Source organism: Narcine bancroftii, chromosome 8 (assembly GCF_036971445.1).
Source record: "Narcine bancroftii isolate sNarBan1 chromosome 8, sNarBan1.hap1, whole genome shotgun sequence".
Classification (NCBI taxonomy): domain Eukaryota; kingdom Metazoa; phylum Chordata; class Chondrichthyes; order Torpediniformes; family Narcinidae; genus Narcine; species Narcine bancroftii.
Genome location: NC_091476.1, coordinates 173061413 through 173088977, shown reverse-complemented (window position 1 = coordinate 173088977; position 27565 = coordinate 173061413). Strand labels below are relative to the sequence as shown.

Sequence of the window (27565 nt, the reverse complement as noted above, 5' to 3'; positions counted from 1 at the left end):
TGGATCAGGCACAGCTGACACGTGGCTTTCGTTGCTCCTTCAGAAGACTCCGGAGGCATTTGGCATTGCTTTCTGGAGCACAATTGCATGAAGCTTCCTGCTGAGTGCATGTGCAGGAGCCCAACTCTGTCCTCACTTCTTTATCCAACTTGCTGCATCCATTGCTGTGCAGTGAATCCAATTAAATCTTATCATCCTGCTTCCCACCACTGACACTGAATGTTATTTGGAACCATATCCTCTGTGTATCTTGCCATAATCTACACCACATCCTTATTTTAAATAGTCATTCTCAATCTCCCACTGACATGAAATGGGGAGAAAAAAACTTAATGTCTTCACTGCCATGTCATTTCAAGCTGATGCATCAATCCCATCTCTCCAACACTTTAGATGTTTTTCCTGCCTTTCCCAGGCCTCAAATATTAGGACTTGGTCCTTGTCGTAACACTGCTTGTATCAAAGTCATCAGAAATCTAACCTGATGTGTTCTGTAAGTAATCTTTCACCTTGACTTCAGCCTTTAAGAGTTAACCTTCTGCCCTGCTCTGGCTTGGGTTCCATTCAAGTGAGGCTTCTTGCCTCACTTTGATATATTGGACTTTCCCTAGAATGTATCTTTGACTGCCTCCTGTTTCTCATTTACAAGCCATAATTGTTATCTGAAAAAGCAGTATCTCTTTCATAGCAGTCATTTAGTTGGAAAATGCTTCCTCTCTCTTGACCCCCTCTGGCCTCTTCTATCATACAGGTTGTTTTCCATATAACTTGGAGATTTCTTTAAATAATGGATAAACCATAGCTATTGTCCTTGGTAACCCATCACAAATCCTTAATCACCGACTCTTTCCCTTCCTTGTCTGCTGTTTCCATTTGATTTTTGTCAATCATATTTTAAAAGTTAACCTAGAGCTTTGTTTTGACCTGATTCCTCACCATTATTAACATATGCCCATTTTTACCTCTGTATAATAACCTGACTTCATTTCTTCACTGCTTGCAGAAATATTAATCTAACCATCAATCACATACTTGACCATTTCCAGCTATTCAGATTTATTGTCTGAGTACCTGTTCATACATGGTATCACGTACAACTCAGATTCTTGTTCCTGTCAGCCAGGCATAATCATCACTTATTGGTAGTGGGGAAAAAAAGTACACATTAACAAAGAAATGTAAACAAACTGTACAATACAGAAGGGGGAAATATCAATAAAGTGTAAAAGCAAGCATTCTTAAATGAATCCCTGATTGAGTTTATTGTTGAGGATCCTGATGGTGGAGTAATAGCAGCTGTTCCTGAACCTGGTGGTGCGAGTCTTGTGGCACCTAAGCCTCTTTCCTGGTGGCAGCAGCAAGAACAGAGCGTTCGCTGGGTGGTGTGGATGATTGCTACTGCTCTAGCGTTCCTTGTAGATGTTCTTGATGGTGGAGAGAATTTTCCCTGTGATGTCCTGGGCTGTGTTCACAACCTGTTGAAGGGCTTTACGCTTAAGGGTATTGATGTCCTTGTACCAGACTGTGATGCAGCCGGTCAGCACACTTTCCACCACACATCAGTAGAAATTTGCCAGGGTTTCTGGTGTAGTGGCAAACCTCCTCAAACTCCTGAGGAAGTAGAAGTGCTGACATGCTTACTTCATGATGCCATTAGTTTGTGGGTCCAGGAAAGATCCTCCAAGATAGTAACTCCAAAGAACTTCAATTTGCTCACACTCTCCACCTTTGATTTCCCCTAATGATCACTGGATTGTATGCCTCTGTTTTTCCCTTCCTGAAGTAAAAAAAATCAGCATTTTGGAGACATTGAGAGCGTGGTTGTTGTTGGTGCAACATTCAGCAAAGTATTAAATCTTCCTCCTGTATACTGACTCATTGCCACTTTGTACACAAGCCACCATAGTGGTGTCATCAGCAAATTTTAGATGGTAATGCTGTCGTACCAAACCACAGAGTCATAGGTGTAAAGTGAGTAGAGCAGGAGGCTAAGGACATATCCCTGTGATGCTCCAGTACTGATGGAGATTGTGGTGGAGATGTTCCTACCAATCCTCACTGATAGTGAGGAAATCCAGGATTCAATTACACAGTGGGGTGTTGAGTCCCAGTTGATGGTATTAAATGCCAAACTGTAGTCCATAAAGAGCATCCTGTGGTATGCATCTTTGCTGTCCAGGGCTGAGTAGAGCCAGTGAATTGGCATCTGCCATAGACCTATTGCTATGGTAGGCAAATTAGAATGGATCCATGTTGCTGCTTCAACACCAGCCTTCCAAAACACTTCACTGTTGATGTGAGTGCACTGGTTGATGGTATTCTGGTTGGTCTGTTAGTTTACTCTGTAAACTCTGAGTTCTTGAAACTATTGTCATAAGAGCACAAGTTTGCCATCTGGCCCACTGAGCCAGATTCAATGTGATTATGGCTAATCTGATCGGCTCATTTCCACCTACCTGCCTTTTCCCTGTATCTCTTAATTCCCTTACCATGTAAAAAAATATATCCAACCTTGTCTTAAATGTATGTACTTAGGTAGTCTCCACTGATTCAATGGGCAGCAAACTCTTCAATTCATTGCCTTCTAGGAAAACCAGTTCCTCCTCATCTGTCCTAAATTTACTGCCCTGAATCTTGAGGCTATATCCCCTTGTTCCGGTCTCCCCTACCAATGGAAACAACTTATCGACCTCTATCTTGTCTATTCCTTTCATAATTTTATTTCTATAAGATCCCCTTTTATTCTTCTAAATTCCAGTGCGTGCAGTCCTAGATGACTTGATCTCTCCTTGCATGCTAACCCCTTCATCCCTGGAATCAATCTGGTGAACTTCCTCTGTATTGCCTCAAAAACCATTGGATCCTTCCTCAAGTGAGGAGACCCTCCCAAGTTCTTCAACAGTCACCATGCTGCAATCACTTGCCATTTAAATAATGCTGGTATACCCCACTTTGCGAAACTAGAGAGTTCCGATGAAACCTCTGGTAAACCGAAACGGCGTAAAGTGACAACCCATTCACTATTATTGAAAAGCTATTTTCGTAAAGGCAAAAACCCATTCAAATCTAGGTTTCTTCATAAAAGCAAATTTTCGTAAAGTGAGTATTCGTAAAATGGGATACACCTGTATTCTGATCTTCCACCTTTCCTCCCAAAGTGGATAACCTCGCATTTGCCAAAATCGTACTCCATCTGTCAGACCCTTGCCTATTCATGATCTCTCTGCAACTTTCCATATCCTCCACATAATTTGTTTTTCGCCTTAATTTTGTCATCAGCGAACGAAGATACACTACTCTCTGTCCCCTCTTGCAGATTGTTTTTGTATATCATCAACAGTTGCTAAGTCCTAAATCTCGTGAATTTAAATTGGTGTTTTTTTTTTTTTTTGAAGTGCCACCCAAGACGAGACCAAGGCAGTAGATATTGCAATGCGCAACTGCTGGAGAAACTTGACTGTGGAAAGGGATACAATGAACATTTTGGGGCTGAGACCTTTGTCAAGCAAAAAGTAGGCAGATGCATGAATAAAAAGATGGGAGGAAGGGGCACGGGATGAGTAAAATATAACAGGTCATAGGTGAATATGGATGAGAGGGTAGAAAAGAAAATAGCTGAGGTTATGAAGAGGGGGCAGCTCTGAATGGAGAGGGAAGAGGTGGCATCTGGAGGGGTAAGGAGACAGGAATATGGAAGAGACTCGGGGGAGGGGTCTAACAGAAACTGGAGAAGTCTGTGTTGATAGCATATGGTTGGAGAGAGACCAGAAGGAAGATTCAGAGTTGTTCCTCCAATTTGCAGGTAGCCTTAGTTTTGCATGTCTCACACCAACTGTTTATTCATGGCTTCATGCACTGCCAAACCTAGGAATTATGAAAGGGATAAATAAGACAGCAGGAGGACATTTGTTTCCACTGGTAGGTGAGATTAGAACTGAGAAACGTAGTCTCAAGATCCAGGAGAGTAGATTGAGAATGGAGATGAGGAAGAACATTTCCAGGGAGTAGAAAATCTGGAGTTCTCTGCCCAAGACAACAGTGGAGGCTTCCTCATTAAATATATTGAAGACACAACTAGATTTTTGCATAGAAAAATTGAGAGAAATGGTGAAAAGTCAGGTAGGTGAAGTTGAGCCACAGGTAGATGAGCCATGATCTTAACAAATGCAGAGCAGACACAATGAGCCAGATAGCTGACTACCCTTATTTCTTGTTTTCTTTACTCCCTGTGATGTATTTTAGGAAGTTAAACCAAGGCTGGGTGTAAATAGTGAATGACTGGACCACAGAGTGTGTTCCAGCATTGAGAGACCTAGCTAGGGCTACAAGCACATGGGCACAATAAGAGGTTTCAGCAAAGTTTCTCAAGGATATTGTTGGGTCTGGAGGATTTGAGTTGTAAGCAGAGACCAGATGGTTTGACACAATTTACCTTGGAGAGAATAGGCAGACGGTGACCTTTGAAATATGAAAGGTCATTAGGGTGTGGCGGCCCACGGCTCTCGGCAGCGAGCGCAACATAAAGCCAGCAGACCGCGCAGTGACACTGACCCCAGCAAGTGTACCATCGGACAAATGGCTAAAGCAGCCTAAAGGGCCAGCGACCCTAAAATGGCGCTGGCCCTGCTCTACAGCCAACAGACTTAGTGTGCGGAGAGGAAGGTTTTGTCATGCAAGGGTGTACCTGTGCATGGGAAAACCCGCCTTTGTCATGCAGAATGTGGCGTCAGTAATCTGGGCAAGTGGCGGGAGCTTGAATGATATAAAAGTTGGGTTTGAGCCGTAATAACGTAGACCACACTTGAGTGTCGTTCTTTTGTGTAGCACGTGGCTACAAGGGGATAGAAAAGGTAAATTGTTGGCCTTTGTCCCAAGGTAGGGGAATCTAAAACTAAAGGGGTATTTATTTAAGGTGAGAGGGGACTTGAAAGGGTAGTGGTATGGAAGAAGCTGCCAGAGGAAATTGTAGAGGCAGGTGCAATTACAACATTAAGACACCCAGACAAGTAAGTAGATAGGAACAGTTTAAGGGAATATGGGTCAAACATGGGCAAAGAGGATCAGCTTGAACAGCATGAGTAGATTGGACTGAAAGTCCCTGCTTCCATGTTGTAAAGCTCTGATTCCACGATAGTTCCACACAGTCTATTTCCAGAAAGTGAAAAATAGCCAACATTTCCCATGTATATGGAACATAGTTGCTATGTCTGTATTTAGTTGAAACAAAACTTATAACTCACCCTTTAGGTTAATGCTTAGCACTTGGCTTCTGCTTTATTAAATTACATTTCTCTGTTTTGATTCCTCTTTACACCAAATGTTTTTTTGCTTGCCAAATTCTTAGACTTTGCATGCTTTGTACATTGCTTCAGCAAAGTCAATTTGGTTGCATGCACTTTTTTTTTAAGCAATGGCTTTGTTCAAGTTCCCTTTGGCAATAAATATTCCTTATTCATATAAACCATTCCAGCTTTGCACAGAATTAACTGTTGATTGCCATGATCAGATATTTGCTTTCTTTTTCAGTAATGCCATAAAATAATCCAGTTCAAGTTAACAAGAAATGAAAGTTAAATTCTAACTGCAAAAAATCCTGTGCTTATCATTTAGGCTTTGGAAACTTCTATGTTGAAATCCAGAAAATCTCAGACCAGAAGTTCAACTCATTTTCAAGAATCTTATTGATAATCCCATGAAATTGAATTGGTTCTATCAAATCTGTGACCACTCTTGGATCAATCTTATTTCCCTATGTGCTTATCATTCCCCATTCTTTCTTGCATGTTGATCCATTTCACCCTGCTTCTCCAACTACTCACCTGTCTACATCTTGGGGAATTTATAGTGGTCGATTAAACTACCAACTGGCATATCTTTGGATTTTGAAGAAACGAGAGCATTTGAGAGGAAGCCACAATGGTCCCAGGGAGACCAGAGGTCAAGATTGGCCCCAAGTTACAGGAGTTGAGGAGGTAACACTGTGCTGTGCCAATAGCCTTGTTGATGAGGAGATCTACCAGGATTACATTGCCAGCCAGCATGGAAGCTGAAGGTGCTCTGCATTTCATTTATTGTCCATTATAGCAATTTAGTTGTTTAGAAAGTTGTAATCTGAAATGGCAAAATCTGAACATATATCTTGCATTTTCAATGAAAGATCGCAAGATATAGGAGCAGGCATGGGCCCATTGAGTCTGCTCTGCCATTCTGATCATGATCTGATCCATCCTCCCACTCACTGGCTTTCTCCCCATAACCCTTGATGCTCTGACTAATCAAATACCTGTCAATCTCTCCCTTAAATACCCCAACAGCCTCACTTCCACAGCCACCTGTGGCAATAAGTTCCACAGTTCATGACCCTCTGATGAAAGACATTTTCCTGCATCTGTTTTAAATTGATGCCTTTTTATCCTCAAGTTGTGCTTTCTTGTTCAGGAAGTGAGAAGGAGGGCATGGACTTTTTGCGTTTAATAAAAACACTGATGTTATTAAGGTTACCTAGTACACCCACCAAGTAAACAAAATAGTCCACATAAAGCTATAGAACATAGAACAGTACTGGCTTTTGGCTGGCCACATTGTGTTGACCAAAATAAAACTATTCTACTCCAAATCCAGCCCTCTATTTTTCTTTCATCAATGTTCCTTTCTAAGGGTTTTTGAAATTTCCCGATTGAACCAACCTCCAACCCCACCTCCAGCAATACATTCCAGGAATCCACTCTCTGTATAGGGGGGTTAAAAAAAAGTTGCCTCTGACATCTCCCCTAAACCTTTGTCCACTCACTTAAAACAAATGTGCTCTGGTATTGGTTATTGCTTCTCTGGGAAAAATCACATAAAAGCTGTTCAACTACCTATTATGGAATAAACTACTTGAGTTAAACAAGAAAGTTAAACAGGATTAAGTACCGAGGAGACGATGATGTACGTCTGGTGGTGGGATCACACTAGATGACAGAAATTGCAGTGAATGTTGGATGTGGAGGATCTTGGGGTGATAGGTGAGGACAAGGGGAATCCTGTTCTTATTGAACCTGACAAAGAGTGATCGATTTTGAAATCTGAAAACAGAATTCTGTCAACAAAGACTGCTCAGTTTCACAGTGTCCAGCAGAGACACACTTTAAACAAATCATCTTGAGATTTATCATTGTGCTTCTCTGGGAAATGATTGCTTCATCAATATGCACAAATGCTTGAAAAATGTTTGAGGTGTGGAATCTGTTCTCCGCATTGTGTTGGGTCCAGAGGACCACAAAGCCCAGCAGCAATAGAAATTCACCAAGACAATGGTTACTTAAACAAAAGTTTTAATTTTTTTTAAATATAAAAGCAGGATTAAACTTTAACTTATTAACCTAACCTAACTATTAGGTTAACTTTAACTATTAACCTAACATAACCCACCTTCTATTTCTAAGCACAAGTGCATGTAATGTCACAGTCCAATCTCACTTCTCACTCCTCCAAGTTCACTGGTATTAGGCAATTCTTATACTGTACCCAGAATTTAACATTTATGAATCTTCACCAGGCTTTGGTGCTTGAAAGGTAAATATTTACCACTCAGGAATGTTCTTGTCGGTTTTCAGAGAAATTTTTTTCAGAGAGAGATTGGACGCACACAAACTGATTCCTTCTGATCAGCCACTTTTGTGTCTTGAAGAAACTTGTCCCATCAGGGTTTTCCAAATGATGACCTCTTTCCTCCAGGCCACCACAGAGTTCCTTTTTGTTTCCCTTACTTCAAGTGAAACATTATACAGCCAGCCATCTTCTTGCTTTCAAGGGTTCCCAACAGGCTGAACTTAGAACTCACAACCTGCCTTCAAAATGCGGTTTAGAACAAGCTTCCAAAAGCCACTGCAGAAAACCAGAAGTCTCCCTCTCTCTGTGTCACACTCAGAGAAAAACCTGTTTGACTCTCTCTGTGCAAAACCACATAACCTTCCTAAAACAGCAAACTGCCTTCAGACAGATTGCAGCTCCGGACCCAATCTTCTGAGTCAGTTCATCTGTTGCTTTCCAAAACAATAATCCATTACTCCACAGCAGGTCCAATTAACACCTACTTGTGAAGTCCTTCAGCAAAGCAGTTTCCGTTGACTTTACAAAGGCACTGGGAGCCTGGACTGTCTGGCTTGAGCAGAACTCTGGCATTTTAAATGAGATCTGTGTATGAAATATTTGTATTTTTTTGTGACTTAAAAACCTCCCCACAATTTATCTCCTTTAAAACATATCTATATTACAATATAAAATATAACATAATCTGTCATAGCATGAAGTAGATAACCACTTGAAAATGTTTGGTCTGGTTTATGACAAATCAGCACCCTTTGAGGGTAGCACAAACTTGATAGCCCAGTTCATAGAAATAAAAACAAATAAACTGTAGATGATGAAAAATTGAAATATCGATAAATTCTGGAAATACTGACAAGTTGGGCAACAGCAGAGATCAGGAAGGCACTGGCTGTTGGCAATCCCAAATAAAGGAGAATACTCAGTGCTTTGGTACTATTTTTGGAGAAAATAATACCAAGGTGCATCAGTTAAACAAAAATGTCAATAGATTTTCTGATTGTAGTTAATGCATAAATGCTTGAGAAACTCAGCAATTCATGCAGTTTTCTTTGGCAAAGATATACAACTAAAATTTTTGGCATGAGCCCTTTGTCAAAGTATTCATCAAACCTTTCATAAATTGCATCAGAATTTGGGATTGAAAAGCAAAAATAAATTTGCAGATGCTATTTTTAAAAAAAAAACAAAAAACAAAATGCTGGAAACACTCAAGATCAGGCTTCAGCCACAGAATGAGAAGTTGAGCTAATGCCTGAGGCCAATAATTTTCCTTCCACACAGATGTTAACTAAGATGAATTAATAGTTGACATAAGTGTATTGTGGCAGTAAAGCCTGATGACTGCACAAAATCTTGTTTCTTCAGATGCTCATTTACTTGCATATCCTACAATATACTTTGCTCTTTTTAAAAACTGAAGTTCTCTTCTAGAATCCTTCTATGGAGAGCAAGGTGAAACTGGTGATATAATAATAAGATCGCTTATCGGGTTGTCAACACTGGACTAGCCACTATTAGTAACTACCGAACCTTCGATTTCATTTGCAGGCTGAAAGCCCATCAAAGGCTTCACACAGGGAAAACATTTAACTGTGAATCAGAAGGCTGCACAAAGTACTTTACTACACTCAGTGACCTGAGGAAGCATGTCCGAACGCATACAGGAGAGAAGCCATTTAGGTAAGAGCTCTCTGTCGTTCTACTTTGGTTTTACAAAGCTAGTTTTCTTATTGAATCAACACATAAATGGAAGATACGGACTTTCGTGTTGTCAATAACTGGATTTGTCCATTTAAACCAGGAAATCTATTCGAAAAGGTGACTTTGGAGTAACAATTTTTTTTCTAAAAAGTGAAATTTAAGCTAGATATCGAACTCTTTAGAAACTTTGAGGTCAATAATTCTGTTGGATTCCCAGAAAGATTTTTCCATATCTTGTCTTCTCTGCATTGCTGGTACCTGAAGTAGATGTTGTCTACATGAAATTTATCATGGCTTTTGATAAGGTTCCCATTGACCAAATTAATATGGAATTGGAGATGGGTGGTAGTGTCAGATTGGAGGCTTGTGACCAGTGGCGTACCACAGGGATTGATGCTTGGTTCAGAGTTGGTCATCTGTATTAACAGTTAACAAAAATGGCATTGTACCTGGTTAGTAAATTTGTGGATGATGCCAACATTGGTGGTGTAGTGCAGCCATTCTCAACAGGGGCTCTACAGCCTCACTTGGGGGCACAGCACATTTCAGTAAAAGCATTGTTTTTCTTTCACTTTGAATAACAAAAATATTTTTTTTGTTTTTGTTATTTAGTTGGTAGGAGAGAAGTACAGAAGAAACCAAAACTTGACCGCTGCACAGGGAAGGGGACCCATAAACTTTGAGCATAGACCTGAGGGGGAGGGCATGGCCAAAAATAGATTGAGAAGGCTGGTATAGTGGACAGTGAAGAAAGCTATCTAAGATTACAACAGGATCAAGTTGAACTGGGAAAGTATGTCAAGGAATGGCATATAGAATTTAATTCAGACATTTGTGGGGATTGCACTTTGGTAGGTTAAACCAGGGCTAGACGAGTGTTGTTTAGAAGAGACCTTAGAACATTGTACATAGTTCCATGAAAGTGGCCATATAGGTAGTCAGGGTGGTGAAGAAGGCATTTGGTAGATTTGCCTTCGTTAATCAGGGTATTGAATGCAAGAACTGGGATGCCATGCTACAATTGTTCAAGATGGTGAGAAGTGCTGTGCGCAGTTTTGATCACCCAGCGAAAGGAAAGAGATCCTTAAGCTGGAAAGGGTGCAAAAAAAAAAAAAAAAAAGGGGCAGAGAGCTTAGCACAACACTATTGCAGTGCCAGCAACTCTGGTTTCATCCAATGCTCTCTGTAAGGAGTTTGTACATTATCCCCTTGGTGACATGAATTTCCTCCAAGTGCTCCGGTTTCCTCCCACCCTCCAAACACCGGATTTTTTGGCTTTATTGGTGTATTTTGGCGGCACAAACTTGCGGACCGGAAGGGCCTGTTACCATGCTATCTCTCTAAAATGAAAAAAATAAAATAAAGATTCACAAGAATGTTTACTGTGACTGGGAAGCTTCAATTTTAAGGAGAGCCCTAGTACTTGTGAAGCGGGACCTTTATCGAGGTTTATAAAATCGTGCTATGTGAGCTCTAGGACCCAATAATGAAGGTCATGGATGTCCTTCAGAAATGCATTTGAATGGTTTTCAAATATAGACACAAAGATTTCTCTGCGAAGGGCAAGTAATTATTGTTGATCAAAGGACAAATGTCGTGTCTTCATGTGAAATAAGGCCGATTTATAAAAAAGAATGAACTGGAAATTAGCACAGTCTCTCCCTGTGCTGTGTGATATGCAACTTCAATCCAAAATGTTTTTAGGGTACCAATCATTGATCTGACTTGGTCAGAAGATTTTGGGGTTCTGTCATCCAATTGTTCTGTCAACTGGTGGGTAATAATGAAATTAAACCATTGCTATTGTTTTTGAGTCATCTCTTTTAAAAGATTTTGCCTGATCTCGAGATCTTTTGGTACAGAAGGAAACCTTTGTGCCTGCTTGTCTCTTTTCATATTCTCTGATTCCTAAACCCCTGCTTCAGTGCCATCAAAAATGTAGTGTTCTAGAAATGCCTGAAATAAAGAAACCATTTTAAATTTGAAGATCCAATTCATTTAATCGTTTGGAAAGAAAACAAATGGTTTTAATCCATTTATCATAAATATTGTTCGATGATGAGGTTATTCAGATCTGCACACCTTTTGCATTATTTTCTTGTATTCATTTCATCAGGATTTCACAATTGATTAATTATTCAATGAGAAGTGTGTAAAATGCAGAATCCTATCTTACTTTTGTGTTCTAAAATAAGGGATGACATAGAATCTATTGATCAAATGTTTAAGTTCACTCTGAAAAGATGTCTTCTGTTAGGATTTCAATTATTTGGACAGGAGCAGAATAAATAACTGTCTTCTCTCATTTGACCCAAGGGTTAGCGGTAAAACTCTTGCCTCCCTAATGGCTGTGGGTTTAAGTCACAATACAAAATTCTAACCACAGCATCTAGGTTGACAGTCAAATGAAGTATAGTCTTTAGATTATTCTTTGTCTGGTTTCCACGCTAATTTTTAATTTGTGGTACTTAGGTCGTGGGGGGCGAAAGGCAGAATTCTTTCTGGTGTCTAGGCCATTTTTTCGTTTACTTCCTGCCTTTTACAAGAACGAATCAAGTTTATCTAATAAATTGTTTGCAAGCTTCAGGAGTATTGGTACCTGGCAAGTGAAGTTCAGGAAGACCAGAAATCATAATCTTTTGGCATTCAGAATTTGAAATTTGCATTGTCCTTGTGTCCTGGGTAAACTCTGACACACACGCCAAGAGCACTTCAGTTTATACAAATCTTTATTACAAATTCTAAAGCTGATATCAAACTACAATATGCAAGCCCTTCCCAATTATACTTATCAACGCCTGGACTGGTCCCAACTGCCGAAGCGAGGCAACGACCACACACTTGTAGTAGGTTGTCGGGGCGCCAGTAGCAGCTTCTCCACCTTCCCCGACTGGGACGTTGGCTGGTCTCTAGAAGTTCTTCTTTCTGAGAGATGTTGCCACCTCTGGGAGTCTCAAACTTCAGCTTATATTACCCAAAAACTGCTTACCCAAGCACCTATTCCCAGCACAGAAAGAAAGATAAGCAAGCTAGCATGCCTTGGCTTCTATCCAATAACGCAACTTTCAGCTTATCAGTTTGAATACTATGGTTTATCTTGCATCAATGTTAGGTCTGCCTGAAAGACTGTGACCAAAACAATGTTCTTGGTACACAGATGTCTTTTTGTCAGATAACTGCATCTCTGGGCCCCATGGAGGAATTAATTTAGCTTATGTCTGCTGAGACTCAAGCAGGTTACTGATTCTCAGCCTTGCAGGAGCAAAAAGCATGGTTTAAATCCTCCAATACAACTTGCTACACAACTGTGACTTTATTGCCGATGAATTCAAAACTGAAACAGTCCACTTTATTTTCCTTTAATGCCTTTTCATTGATGCCATACAGTTCTTCAAGTTCTTGCAAATGAACTGGATTTGCTTTTAATAAATTTTATAAAAGTAAATTCAACATGAGGGTGAAATAGACAACTCCATCTCTAATGTTTCAAGATACAGTACAACTCTGGGCCAATGTTGGATAAATGGTTTTTTCAGCGAACTGGTCATTTTTAAAAAAAAACAGTCCAGTAGCAACAGTAAATCACTTGCATCAATGTTTAAACAACAAGGGAAGGCTTATTAAGCATTAAAATAATGTTTAATTCTTGCTGAAAAAAAAATGCTGGCCACCGCCAATCACCGACATGTCCCGGCCTGCCGCTGCTGATCACGGGGCTTCTTGGGCTGATGGCAAGTTGGCAGGCTTCTGTCTCCCCGGTCACCGGAGCTCCTGATGCCCAAGTTCTGACTCCGAATCCTCCCTTAGGCCTACTGCACACGTATACCGGGGAATCCAGTGTGCATCAATAGGAAAAGGGGAGAGTTCGGAGTCAGCATCAGGAATTCCAGTATGCGGAGGGCGTGGCAAGATGGCATAGAGTCTAGACATGCAATCTCGACCTCTCTGGCCAGACTTTTAAATACCCATTTTTTAACCCTTTGTTTTCAAGTTTAAACTTTTTAAATTTTAATTTAAAGTATTAAGGAATCATTATGGCCACTAATGGTAAAAAGACTAAACCTCAAGTTCAAAAGTAGTTACATTTTCGAAGTGTTGAAGTTTTTGGGCCTTGGCGACTTGAAACGCCCCCATGCTCAATTTCTTCATTGCCAAAATCCCAAAGATCGCCTGTGGGGGCTGAAAAAAATACCTGTTGCTCACCAAATGAAGGATGGCACTGGAATTACCCGTTCTCCGGAAGAAGGTGCGTGTTCCCAAGAAGTGGACCCCGATTTGGAAAGCCTTTTGATTTCAATGGAGGGAGCACGCAGGAAGATAATTCCATTGTTGGAAATGCATCAGGTAGCATTTCAATCTGAAGAAATCGTTTTTCTTCACGAATTGATGAGAAAACAGCAAGATGCAGGAGGAGACCAGCGGCGACCCCCTGAGGAAGTCGGGGTGCCGTCACTGGGAGTCCAGACCTGCAGTAAAACTTTTAAAATGCCTTCTGTTGAATTGCAGCAGGAGCTGCAGTTATCTTGTTCTGCCACCATATCAGAGAGAGCAGAGCTGAGATTTACTGATTCACAGGGTATGCAATTAAATGTAGTTATTCAAGCTGTTATAAAACCTTTGTTGACATCTCAAACGAATGAAATGATTCAAATGAATGCTGGTACAAGTTCAGAATTAAATATGTTTAAGACACGTGAGGATACACCTTATGAAGAATTTAAAAAATTTCAGATTGCTTTTTTGGACTGTAAGCAAGTGACTTCTAACACAGAAAAAGTGTTGAAGGTGGAAAAATCAGTCATAGAATTAGGAGATTGTGAGAAGGAGCTAGAAAGAAAAATAGATTATTTGGAAAATCAAAGTAGAAGGAATAATGTGAAAATTGTTGGTTTGCCAGAAGGTATAGAATCTCTTCGTTTTTTTCTTAAAGACTGGATTCCGCAAATATTAGGGCAAGAATTTTTTCTCTGGGGGATTGGCACTGGAAAGAGCCCATAGAGCTTTAAGAAGAATACCCTCAGCTGGTCAACCCTCGAGACCGGTAATAATTCGATGTCTGAGTTATTTGGATAGAGAAGCAATACTTCGACTTGCAGTACAAAATGCGAAACTAATGACAAACCCCATTATTGATTCAGAATAGCAGAGTCTTTTTTTATCCTGATCTGAGTCAAGATGTCATTCAACGTCGACGTCGATTCATTCCAGTTAAAGAAGTTTCGTGGCGTAAAGGTTACAAGTCTGCTTTTCGTTCCCCTGCGGTGTTGAAGGTGTTTTACGGAGACTATCAATTTCGGTTTTTTTGAAACTGATTGTGAAGCAATGATTTTTGCTGATTCATTGCCAGATATAAGAGGACAAAGACGTAGTCCACCATTATCTCCTAAAGAAAAATTTGGTTGCTCTGGAAACGGAAGAAATGGCAGAAATGGGAAAAACGGGAATGGAAAGAGTCCACCTCCTTCCAAAATGGGATCTTCAAGATTGAAATCATCTGGATGAAAAGAAGAATTTTCTTATTCTATTTTTCTTTTGTTATTATGATATTTTGATGTTACTGATTGTTTGGCTGGAGAGGGGGAGATCTGCACCAAGTTCTCTACTAGTCATCAGCCACTGGTGGGTGACCCACACCCAATTTTTGTTTAGGGGATTACTACCTTTTAGTAGTTTTTATTTGCGGGGGAGGATTTTCTTTTTTTTTCTTTTTCTTTATTTTTCTTTATTTTTTAAATTTTTTTCATTTGTGATTTTTTTTAATTGGAGGGCCTATATATGTTGATTTGAGTTTTTATATAAAGATATTATTGGTATTTAGTAATAATAGTAGATATGTCAAAGCTGAGGTTTCCTACTTTCAATGTTCGAGGATTAAATAGTCAGATTAACCGTAAGCGAATCTTGGCGTATATTAAGAAAATGAAAATTGATGTTGCCATTTTACAAGAAATACATTTGAATGTGAAGGAAAGCGTGAAATTAAAAAGGGATTGGGTTGGGCATGTATATTCTTCATTTAATTCTAGAGCTAAAGCTGTAGCAATTTTGATATATAAAAATTTATCTTTTGAATTACAATCAATGGAGGAAAAGCCAGGATGTATTCTTAAATTGAATTGTAAGATTTTTAGTGAATTTTGGACTTTAGTTAATATTTATGCTCCAAATGCAGATGAAGTATTTATTTCAGATGCAGTTTTATTTTTGGGTGGTGATTTTAATTGTGATTTGGAAACTTTATTAGAAAAATCTACGAAGAAAGTTTAAAAAAAAATCTAAGATGGCAATCCAGGTCCAAGCGCTGATGAAAGATCTTAATTTAGTAGTTATTTGGAGACCTCTTAATCCGACAGAGAAAGATTTTTCCTTTTATTCATCTGGACATGAATCGTTTTCAAGGATTGACTTTTTAGTATCGGCACATTTACAAGGGAAAATACAACAAGCGGAATATAAAAGTAGGGTGATTTCAGATCATTCTCTGTTGTATTTTACATATGAAACTTCTGAGAAAATTCAAATAGCTTATCGTTGGAGATTTAATGCAATGTTGTTGAAAAATACGGAATTTATTGATTTTTTTGAAAAAACAAATTAATTTTTGAAAGAAAATTCTAATTCTGTTCAAAGTAAGTTTGCATTATGGGATGCTATGAAAGCCTATTTGAGAGGACAAATAATTAGTTATACTTCTAAAATAAAAAAAGATTCGATTAAATCAGAGTCTTGAATTAGAGAAACAGATCGATGAGTTAGAAAAGGAATTTCAGAAAGATGCTACAGAAGATCAGAAAATAGAATTATCTAGGCTGATATTGAAATATAATACTTTGCAATCTTATCAATTTGAATGTGTGATTAATAGGACTAAACAACGGTATTACGAATGGGGAGAGAAAGCACATAAGGTATTGGTGTGGCAATTAAAGAAAGAACAGATATCGAGAACTATTAATGCTGTTAGACAGAATTCTCTTATTACTTATAGACCTCGTGAGATTAATGATGAATTTTATTCATTTTATACAAAGTTATATACATCTGAAGGAAAACAGGAAACTGGATCGATTGATTTTTTTTAAACACAATTGAATTTACCGATATTAGAGGATGGAGATATACAGGAGTTAGAAGAACCATTTACTGATTCGGAAATTAAAATGGCTATGCTGGAAATGCCGAACGGTATATCGCCCGGTGATGATGGATTTTCGGTTGAATTTTATAAAAAATTTTTATAATGATTTATCAACAGTGTTTGGGGATGTAAGGCAATCGAACAACTGAAAAGTGGCAAAGCAGCAGGTATGGATGGAATCCCCCCAGAAGTCTGGAAGGCTGGCGGCAAAACTCTGCATGCCAAACTGCATGAGTTTTTCAAGCTTTGTTGGGACCAAGGTAAACTGCCTCAGGATCTTCGTGATGCCACCATCATCACCCTGTACAAAAACAAAGGCGAGAAATCAGACTGCTCAAACTACAGGGGAATCACGTTGCTCTCCATTGCAGGCAAAATCTTCGCTAGGATTCTACTAAATAGAATAATACCTAGTGTCGCTGAGAATATTCTCCCAGAATCACAGTGCGGCTTTCGCGCAAACAGAGGAACCACTGACATGGTCTTTGCCCTCAGACAGCTCCAAGAAAAGTGCAGAGAACAAAACAAAGGACTCTACATCACCTTTGTTGACCTCACCAAAGCCTTCGACACCGTGAGCAGGAAAGGGCTTTGGCAAATACTAGAGCGCATCGGATGTCCCCCAAAGTTCCTCAACATGATTATCCAACTGCACGAAAACCAACAAGGTCGGGTCAGATACAGCAATGAGCTCTCTGAACCCTTCTCCATTAACAATGGCGTGAAGCAAGGCTGTGTTCTCGCACCAACCCTCTTTTCAATCTTCTTCAGCATGATGCTGAACCAAGCCATGAAAGACCCCAACAATGAAGACGCTGTTTATATCCGGTACCGCACGGATGGCAGTCTCTTCAAACTGAGGCGCCTGCAAGCTCACACCAAGACACAAGAGAAACTTGTCCGTGAACTACTCTTTGCAGATGATGCCGCTTTAGTTGCCCATTCAGAGCCAGCTCTTCAGCGCTTGACGTCCTGCTTTGCGGAAACTGCCAAAATGTTTGGCCTGGAAGTCAGCCTGAAGAAAACTGAGGTCCTCCATCAGCCAGCTCCCCACCATGACTACCAGCCCCCCCACATCTCCATCGGGCACACAAAACTCAAAACGGTCAACCAGTTTACCTATCTCGGCTGCACCATTTCATCAGATGCAAGGATCGACAATGAGATAGACAACAGACTCGCCAAGGCAAATAGCGCCTTTGGAAGACTACACAAAAGAGTCTGGAAAAACAACCAACTGAAAAACCTCACAAAGATAAGCGTATACAGAGCCGTTGTCATACCCACACTCCTGTTCGGCTCCGAATCATGGGTCCTCTACCGGCACCACCTACGGCTCCTAGAACGCTTCCACCAGCGTTGTCTCCGCTCCATCCTCAACATCCATTGGAGCGCTCACACCCCTAACGTCGAGGTACTCGAGATGGCAGAGGTCGACAGCATCGAGTCCACGCTGCTGAAGATCCAGCTGCGCTGGATGGGTCACGTCTCCAGAATGGAGGACCATCGCCTTCCCAAGATCGTATTATATGGCGAGCTCTCCACTGGCCACCGTGACAGAGGTTCACCAAAGAAAAGGTACAAGGACTGCCTAAAGAAATCTCTTGGTGCCTGCCACATTGACCACCGCCAGTGGGCTGATAACGCCTCAAACCGTGCATCTTGGCGCCTCACAGTTTGGCGGGCAGCAGCCTCCTTTGAAGAAGACCGCAGAGCCCACCTCACTGACAAAAGGCAAAGGAGGAAAAACCCAACACCCAACCCCAACCAACCAATTTTCCCTTGCAACCGCTGCAATCGTGTCTGCCTGTCCCGCATCGGACTGGTCAGCCACAAACGAGCCTGCAGCTGACGTGGACTTTTTTACCCCCTCCATAAATCTTCGTCCGCGAAGCCAAGCCAAAGAAAGATGTCAATTAGAGAACATTATGAATTACCTGAGTCTTGTTCTTGTGCTTTAATTACAGTAATTCCTAAAAAAGATAGAGATCCTCTGAAAGTATCTTCATATAGACCAATTTCATTGTTAAATGTAGATTATAAAATAATAGCTAAAATATTAGCGAGTAGACTGGCTAAACTTTTACCAAAGTTGACTCATATTGATCAAACAGGTTTTCTAAAGAATAGATATGCTTCAGATAACATTTTGCGAGTGATTAGTTTGATGAATAGATTTCGACAATCTTTAGATCATCCGATGGTGATATCCTTAGATGCAGAAAAAGCATTTGATAGAGTTGAATCGAATTTTTTGTTTAAAGTTTTGGAGAAATTTAAGTTTGGTCCTTCTTTTATTGGATGGATTAGGGCTCTATATAGTAAACCGGTAGCTAGAGTATTGACGAATGGTTTGATTTTGGAATCTTTTAAGTTAACTCGATCAACTCGTCAAGGTTGTCCTTTATCACCAGCTTTGATGGTGTTAGTGATTGAACCTTTAGCACAGCTGATAAGACAAAATACACAGATACAAGGTATGAAAGTTTTAGATGAGGAGTATAAAATTAATTTATTTGCTGATGATGTATTGGTGTATTTAATAAACCCAGCTCAGTCACTTTTGCATTTGAAGGAATGTTTAATACAATATGGATGTCTTTCTGGATATAAAGTTAATTGGGGAAAAAAGTGAAATATTACCGGTAAGTGAAGGAGATTATTCAGTTTATAAGAATATTAATTTGAAGTGGACTGATCGAATTAAATATCTGGGTATAATTTTGAATGTTAATTATCAATCTTTATATAAATTAAATTATGTTCTGTTAATGAAAAAAATTAAAACTGATTTGATTAAATGGAAAGATTTACCTATTAATTTAATGGGAAGGATAAATACAATTAAGAGGAATATCTTTCCGCGTATACAATATTTGTTTCAATCTATTCTGCATTTACTTGATAAAATTTTTTTTCGAGATTTAAATAGAATGGTTAGGGAGTTTTTATGGAGGGGTAAATTTTTGAGAGTAGCTTTGAATAAATTAACTTGGAAATATGAGTTAGGGGGATTGTTACCACATTTTCAAAATTATTTATGAGGCAGCCCAACTTAAAATTATTAGTTCATTGATGGATTTGGTACGGCCTCCTAGTTGGGCTAAAATTGAGATGGCAGGTATTTCTGAATTTGAAATACATCTGTTTTTGTTTAGGTGGATTATGAATTTGTTACAACAACATAATGTGCCTATACTTAAACATTTAATGAAGTTATGGATAAAGAAAAAAATGATAGGTTCTAGGGGTAAATTATTGGCTTAGACTCCGTTGTATAATAATTAACTTATTTCTTTTTCAATACATAATCAAAGTTTATTGGATTGGAGATTTAAAGGTGTGAAAAATTTGGGAGATTGTTTTAAAGAGGGTAAGTTTTTATCTTTTAATCAGATGAGGGAAGATTTTGGTATTGATAAGAATTCTTTATTATCAAATTCGATCTTTGGTAAAATGTATGTTTGGTAGAGAGATGATTTTACCTAAAATGACTAAATTTGAGACTTTTCTTATGAAGGTACCAGAGAAGGGTTATATTTCATTTATGTATCAAATATTACAGGGTGGTATGGATAAAAAAGGTTGGGATAGATCTAAAATTAAATGGGAAGCGGATATTGGTTTTATTTTTTCTGAAGAGGATTGGTTAGATATCTGTTATGATAGTGTAACTAGATTGATAAATGCACATAATGCAATGACTAAATACAATTTTTTACATCAATTTGACACCTGAACATTTTTTTTAAAATATGGTTTTAATGAATGAGATTTGTGTTTTAGATGTGGTGATACGGTTGGAACTTTTTTCATGCTGTTTGGTCATGTATACATATACAATATTTTTGGAAGAAAATTCAGTCGTTTTTAGAATATCTGTATAAGATTAAAATAGTTTTAGACCCAACAGTATTTTTATTGGGTAGTTTGCAACCTCTGAAAGGTTTGGGATTAAAAAAGTTTCAGCTTGCTTTTGTATATTTAGCTTTATCCGCAGCGAAAAAATGTATTGCTAGTACGTGGAAAGATACAAATATGATTGATATTAATAGATGGCATAATGAGATGAAATATCGTTTAATAATGGAAAAAATTATGTATGTTTCGCATGATGATTATAATTTTTTATTAATGTGGCTGTTATATTCAGAGTATTTACATTTCAATTTACATTGATTAGATCTTAATATGTATATTGAACTTTTTTAAATATCTTTCTTATGGGTCTCCTTGGGTGAATTGGCTGAAGGGGGGGGGGGGTTTCTCTTTCTTTTTTTATTCATATATATAAATAAAAATGTTCATGTTTAATTGCTGTATATGTCATATTATTTGTTTTTGAACGAATAAATAAATAAATAAAGTTTTTAAAAAAAAAAGCAATTCCAGTATGCCAGGAAGAGAAGGCCACTGATCTCAAGGCCCACCTCTTGCCCGGGAGGCCGCTCTCCTTGATGACGCCGGGTCAAAGGATTCTTCTGATCACATGCGGCTGGGAGACAGTGGCACACAGTTTGAGAGGGAGAGTTGGAGAGAAAAGTCAATAGGGGAAGGTAAAGAAGAACTAGAGAGAGGGGAGGGAGTTATCTGAAACAAGGACAGTCGTTGTTCTAATTTCATGTCGAGTGAATTTTCTTCAACCTGTGAGGTCAGTTTGGCTCCATGGTTTAAAAAAAAAATTCAGATAAATGAGAATTTTGGAGAATCCGGTTTTGAATAATCGGAGTTGTACTGTAAGAAATATAACCTGTTTTCTTTCATCGGCTTTGAAAAATGGGGTGCAAGTTACTATATTGGAAGAAAATTATGGGTTAATAAATCTTTACTTTTTAAAGAACCTTGGGGCATCTTAATGTAGATAAAATGCTTTGGAAATATAGTCATCAATAATATGGCAAAGATAACAGTTAACTTGCACAGAATTATTTGCATAAAAAAATGTAACATGGGCTTTCAAGTTACCGGATTTCCATTAGCAAATTTATTCTAAATACTTGCCATCAAATATTTTAAAAAAACACTCAGATTTCAGATTTATCGTCAGAGTACATGCATGACATCACAGACAACCCTGAGATTCCTTTTTCCTGTGGTGCGGCAGAATTACCATTAATTGGTAGTGCAAAAAATAAACTGTACAGTGTAAACATATAAACAAATAAAAGAACTGTAAACAGATAACAAATGTAAACCGACTATGCAATACAGAGAGAACAATGAAAATCAATAAATTACACAAGTAAGAATCCTTAAGTGAGTCTTTGATTGAGTTCATTGTTGAGGAGTCTGATGGTGGAGGGATAGCAGCTGTTCCTGAACCTGGTGATGCGAGTCTTGTGGCACCCATACCTCTTCCTGATGGCAGCAGTGAGAATAGTGTGTGGTGGATGTTGATGATTGCTGATGCTCTCAGACGGCAGTGTTTTCTGTAGATGTACTCCATAGTGGGGAGGGTTTCATCTGTGATGTCCTGGGCTGTCCACTACCTTTTGGAGGGCTTTACGCTTGAGTATTGGGGTTCTTATACCAGACCGTGATGCAGCCGGTCAGCACACTTTCCACCACACATCCATAGAAATTTGCTAATCTTTCTGGTGTCCTTTCCAAACCTCTGCAAACTCCTGAGGAAGTAGAGGTGGTGACATGCTTTCTTTTGAAAATTTTATTTAAATTTTCACATATGCATTAAAGATTGTCTTATTCAAAATAATAAAGATTAATACATAGTGATTTAAATGATTTAAACCCCACCCCTCCCCCTAAATAAAAATCAGCCCCATAGAAAAAGAGAAAGAAGAGAACATTTGGATATTAAGTAAAACAAGATTAAAAATGATCAACTAAAACCATACATCTTAATTTTAGAAGTCGGAAGATTCAGGTTGGGTGATTACAATCTAATTCCTGCAGTTTGAAAATGTGCTTCCCAAATCGTTTGAAAACTTCAAATTTATTGTGTAAATGTAATCTTTTCAAGTGGTATATACAACTACCAGTTTCAGTAGCTGACATGCTTTCTTCATGGTGCCATTGGTGTTTTGGGTCTAGGAAAGATCCTCTGAGATAGTGACTGCCAAGAACCTAAATTTACTCACATTCTCCACCTCTGATCCCCCAGTGTACACCTCTGGCTTTCATTTCCTGAAATGAACAATCAGCTCCTTAGTTTTGATGACATTGAGTGCGAGGTTGCTGTTGTACACCATTCAGCCAAGTTTTCAAGCTCCTGTGTGCTGACGCCTTGCCTTCCTTTATACAACCCATAACCGTGGTATCGTTGGCAAATTTGTAAATGGTGTTATTCTCGTACAGAGCGACACAGTTGTAGGTGTAAAGTGAGTAGAGCAGGGGGCTAAGAATGCAGCCCTGATGGAGATTGTGGAGAAATTCTTGCCAATCTTCACTGATTGTGGTCTGGAGGTGAGGAAATCCATGATCCAATTACACAGTGATGTGTTAACTCCCTGACTGCCATTAAAAAGAAAAAAGTTCCTTTTGGGGACGTTCTTTAGTGTCCAGCATGCAACATTAGCCCTTTCACATTGCAAACCCTTCGGGAAACAGGTAAACTTACCGGGCCTGCTGCAATGGGGGAGCCTTTCCCACTGCCCCATCATTTACCTGGTTCATCGGGAGCCCAAGATTTTAAGGAGGGGTCCTCCTACCAGCGGCAGCATCACGAGTGATGCATTACGTACTCGCTGGAACTAAAATCCTTACTCTACAACTGAAAACTGCACTAGAACTGGACGACATATTTACATACACGAGTATTCTTCTTCCCCTCTGCAGACTACACTGACCTCCTTCCTGCTACTGTGACGCATGCACGCAGGTGCTGATATCACTAATGGTACCTAGTAAAGCAGGTTGTCCTTTCTCACCGTCAGAAGACGATTAGTGAATTATGCAAATAATTCTGCAAGTTGACTATATTTACAAAGTATTTTATCTACTTTAAGATGCCCCAAGGTTCTTGAAAAAGTAAAGATTTATTAACCCATAATTTTCTTCCAATCTAGTAACTTGCACCCCATTTTTCAAAGCCGATGAAGGAAAACTGGTTATATTTCTGACTCCACCAGGAGTCAGAGCCCAGTTGATTTTTAACTCGCCCTGCCCGGTTGGGACATTTTCCACTATGGGGTGACTGGGTACAGAACCACTAAATTATCTGGTTCAACCCACATGTACTTGGCTGTGTGAAAGGAACTAAATAATTGATTCTGTGTCACTTTTTCAATGAGAGAATACTTAACAAGTGATACGGAAGTGATCAGGTGTTCGATGTGTTGCATTTGTAGGTGTGATCACGATGGCTGTGGGAAGGCTTTTGCTGCTAGTCACCATCTCCGAACTCACGTCAGAACACACACAGGTAATTGGTATTTTTCTTTTAATCCTCTTAATTTTTGAATTATGTCCAGCCTGTTTTCTGTGGGTCAAAATATTTCCAGAATGATTCCAACTACTGTCGATCTCTTGAACTGGAGAGCCTTGATCCAACATCAGAGACCACAAAAGGATTGTCTGCATTAGTACCAAATCACTTTTCTTGCACTCAGTATATTGTGAATATATATTTCTTGTATTTTTTTTATTTCTTGTATTTTTTCTTTTAAATTCTATCAAGTATAATATAGTTTTTATAGTTTATTTTACAAAGTATTGTACCTGTTCAGCTGCAACAAGTAAGAATGTCAGTGCATTGTACATTGTGTAAAGTGACAATAAACTCATTGCTATTATCAAACTGTCTCAAGGAACAAATACAAGCCTACACTCAAAATATTGGGGGGAGGGGGAGAGTGAGTTTGTTGGATTTCAAGGTATTTTCCATATTCAGAAAGGCTTTAGGGAACAAAACCACTTCACACTCAGATATCCAAAACCACTGCTGGTAAATGTGAAATCATGTAATTTTTGCTTGATTAAGATTCAAGATTCCTATATTGTCATGTAATAGTACCGAGTATGTAGTATTAGGAGAAATTGTCTTTGCCTGCAGTAAGGCAAACAAAGAGTCTCCATTAGTGTTGCCCGACGCCCCTTACAGTAAGAGCGAAAGAGAAACGAATGAGAGTCCCTTCAGAGTCACCGAGTGTCCGTGGATTCGTCTCCAGTGATCCCACAGCCTCTGCAGATGCACACACTCCTGTGAGCTCCTTGCTGGTCCGGTGCTGTGGTTAACTTCGCTGTAGGGTTGTCTCCTCTGCTTCTCCTTCATAACGGTGGGTATTTTTCCCACTTCTGGTGACCTGCACTAGTCCACTGCTCACCTTCAGAACTTGCTGTCACCTACAGAACTTGCTGTCAGCACGGGCACTGCCATTTTGGGCATAGATGCCATGGTTGCAAGATTTTAAAATAACCTTTAACCTGCCCTTTAAAGCCAACGGCATTCGGAGTGGGTGGTTAAACCCTTCGAAGCAATGCTGTGTCTCCACTCCCTGCCCTCCTGGGTCTGCACCAGCAGTAGTGCTGCTGTTGTAACAGCTCAACAGTGCTGCCATTTTTTTTGCCCAAAGTGTCTTTCTTTGGATCAATGTGCACCCAGTCATGCCAGATCAAAATCTCTTAAAATGGGCAGCTATTTTGAGGAGTATTTAGCACATGATAGGACTAGAAATTAAGATGCAGAACGCTATTTATTTCAGTGATCTCTTCTTGAAAATTACTCATTACTTGAATGAAATGGGATGTTTTCTTTGGCTTGGCTTCGCGGACGAAGATTTATGGAGGGGGTAAAAAGTCCACGTCAGCTGCAGGCTCGTTTGTGGCTGACCAGTCCGATGCGGGACAGGCAGACACGATTGCAGCGGTTGCAAGGGAAAATTGGTTGGTTGGGGTTGGGTGTTGGGTTTTTCCTCCTTTGCCTTTTGTTCGTGAGGTGGGCTCTGCGGTCTTCTTCAAAGGAGGTTGCTGCCCGCCAAACTGTGAGGCGCCAAGATGCACGGTTTGAGGCGTTATCAGCCCACTGGCGGTGGTCAATGGGGCAGGCACCAAGAGATTTCTTTAGGCAGTCCTTGTACCTTTTCTTTGGTGCACCTCTGTCACGGTGGCCAGTGGAGAGCTCGCCATATAACAGGATCTTGGGAAGGCGATGGTCCTCCATTCTGGAGACGTGACCCATCCAGCGCAGCTGGATCTTCAGCAGCGTGGACTCGATGCTGTCGACCTCTGCCATCTCGAGTACCTCGACGTTAGGGGTGTAAGCGCTCCAATGGATGTTGAGGATGGAGCGGAGACAACGCTGGTGGAAGCGTTCTAGGAGCCGTAGGTGGTGCCGGTAGAGGACCCATGATTCGGAGCCGAACAGGAGTGTGGGTATGACAACGGCTCTGTATACGCTTATCTTTGTGAGGTTTTTCAGTTGGTTGTTTTTCCAGACTCTTTTGTGTAGTCTTCCAAATGAAATGGGATGTAGTCATATTCGAATGACATTACTAGGCTTGTGTAGCTGCAATTCGTCCTTATTGAAGTGATGGAATTTTAGTATCAGATCCGACAACATCCAGGTCCTGTTTGGACGGGATAAGGGGACTCAACCATTGGTTCCCTTGGGCATGTCAGTGGTGTTGACCTTCAGGCATGACTGAATGTCATAAAACTGGACTTAATGTGCCATGCAATTACATTTAAATATAAAAGAAACAGATGAATTTTTAGGTGACAGTATTTTCATCTGCATTTACTGTCTTGCAAATAATCCACAACCTTTTTAAACTAAAAAAAATCAGCTCCCCACTGCTTTGTTCTTTTGTACTGTTGCCTGCAATTACTCTGATGGTTTAAAATTATTTATAGTATTGCCCCTCACTGAATGCAAGCAGAAGCCAGTGGGATATTGCCTCCAGTTTTCTACTTGAGTAATCTCTCCTGGGGAGCCTGTTGAAGAATGCAGAAACATGAAAAGGAGATTTACTCAGAGTTGCATGGAAACTGGATTAATTTGCATGTTGAATCATCAATTTAAACCTTTTCATTTTTTACAAATTGTTAAAGCAATTTTTTTGTATTACAATGTTTGCTGTGTTTTTTGTGATGGAATAAGCATTAACTTGCAGATATGATTACAACCTAAAATCAAGTTGCTGTTGTAATAGGTGAACGACCCTTCTTGTGCCCTAGTGATGGCTGTGAAAAGACTTTCAGCACACAGTATAGTCTCAAGAGCCACATGAAGGCCCATGATAAAGAGAACCCATTTAATATGTCAAACCAGCATCCTGTGAATGAGGTGAGTAGCTTTAAACCATTTTTCTTTTGGAACTATCTGCCAAAAGTGTGCTTTTAGCTTTTGACCATTGTTTTATCCTGCACATTGAATGTACAGTAGGTTCACACATGATTTACATTTGGGAAATAGAAAAAGCAAAGAGGCAATTAAAAATTTAGAAATAAGAGTTGAGAAGTCAACCAGTATGCAAGAAAATAGAAAACGAACTCGTGGTTTGAATGAGGAGTTGCCTTCTGATTGTATATTTTGAGCTAGTTATAATATTTAGCTTTGTCAAAACGTGAGGCAAAATTCACTTTAAACAATGAGCTGTATCATTGTTTAAAAAGAAAAGTTGATTTTTTAAATCTTTTTTTATGGTTTATTAGAAAGGGAAATGCTCATTTAAATATTTGAATCCAATCAATGCAATGCTTCTTTTATGATGCTTTTAGCAGAAGCAGTTTTGTTTCAACAATTTAATAAAGAAACCGAGTTCAATGCTTTGTTGTTCTGCAAAACTCTTGTTTTCTTTATTAAATTGTTGAAACAAAACTGCTTCTGCTAAAAGCATCATAGAGTACTGGTTATTATTATTGGAAACATTCTTTTTTTTAAAAAATGTTTCTAGTTGTAATTTGAATGCTTTATGTAAATTAATAATGTAATATTTCTAACTTTGATTGTAGGAGACAAACCAGTCACTTTGTTTAAGTGATCTGAGCTTGATTACTACGGATTCAGAACTCAGAGAAAATTCGCAGTTGGTAAGCTGTTACGTTATTGATAATGAAACAGCCGCACCTTCAGATTTCTACATATAATTATCTCTTGGTACTAAGGCTTTAAAAGAAGCCTGTTAGCAGATTCCAATGGGGCATCATTTATCTATTTGATGGTTGGCTAAATTG

General features: G+C 39.3%; 1 protein-coding gene across 8 annotated transcripts in view; it reads left to right on the top strand.

The window, feature by feature from the left end:
- mtf1 (metal-regulatory transcription factor 1) overlaps nucleotides 1-27565 on the top strand; it is a 111178-nt gene that overhangs the window by 32176 nt on the left and 51437 nt on the right. For all 8 annotated transcript variants that reach the window (XR_011343581.1, XR_011343584.1, XR_011343583.1 and 5 more), the window contains exons 4-7: nucleotides 9142-9273; nucleotides 23740-23813; nucleotides 26542-26675; nucleotides 27344-27421. Coding sequence is in view for 3 of the 8 variants with exons in the window: in XM_069895835.1 (XP_069751936.1) it covers nucleotides 9142-9273; nucleotides 23740-23813; nucleotides 26542-26675; nucleotides 27344-27421 (418 nt within the window). In the remaining 5 variants the exon portion in view is untranslated. The remainder of the gene's footprint in view (nucleotides 1-9141; nucleotides 9274-23739; nucleotides 23814-26541; nucleotides 26676-27343; nucleotides 27422-27565) is intronic.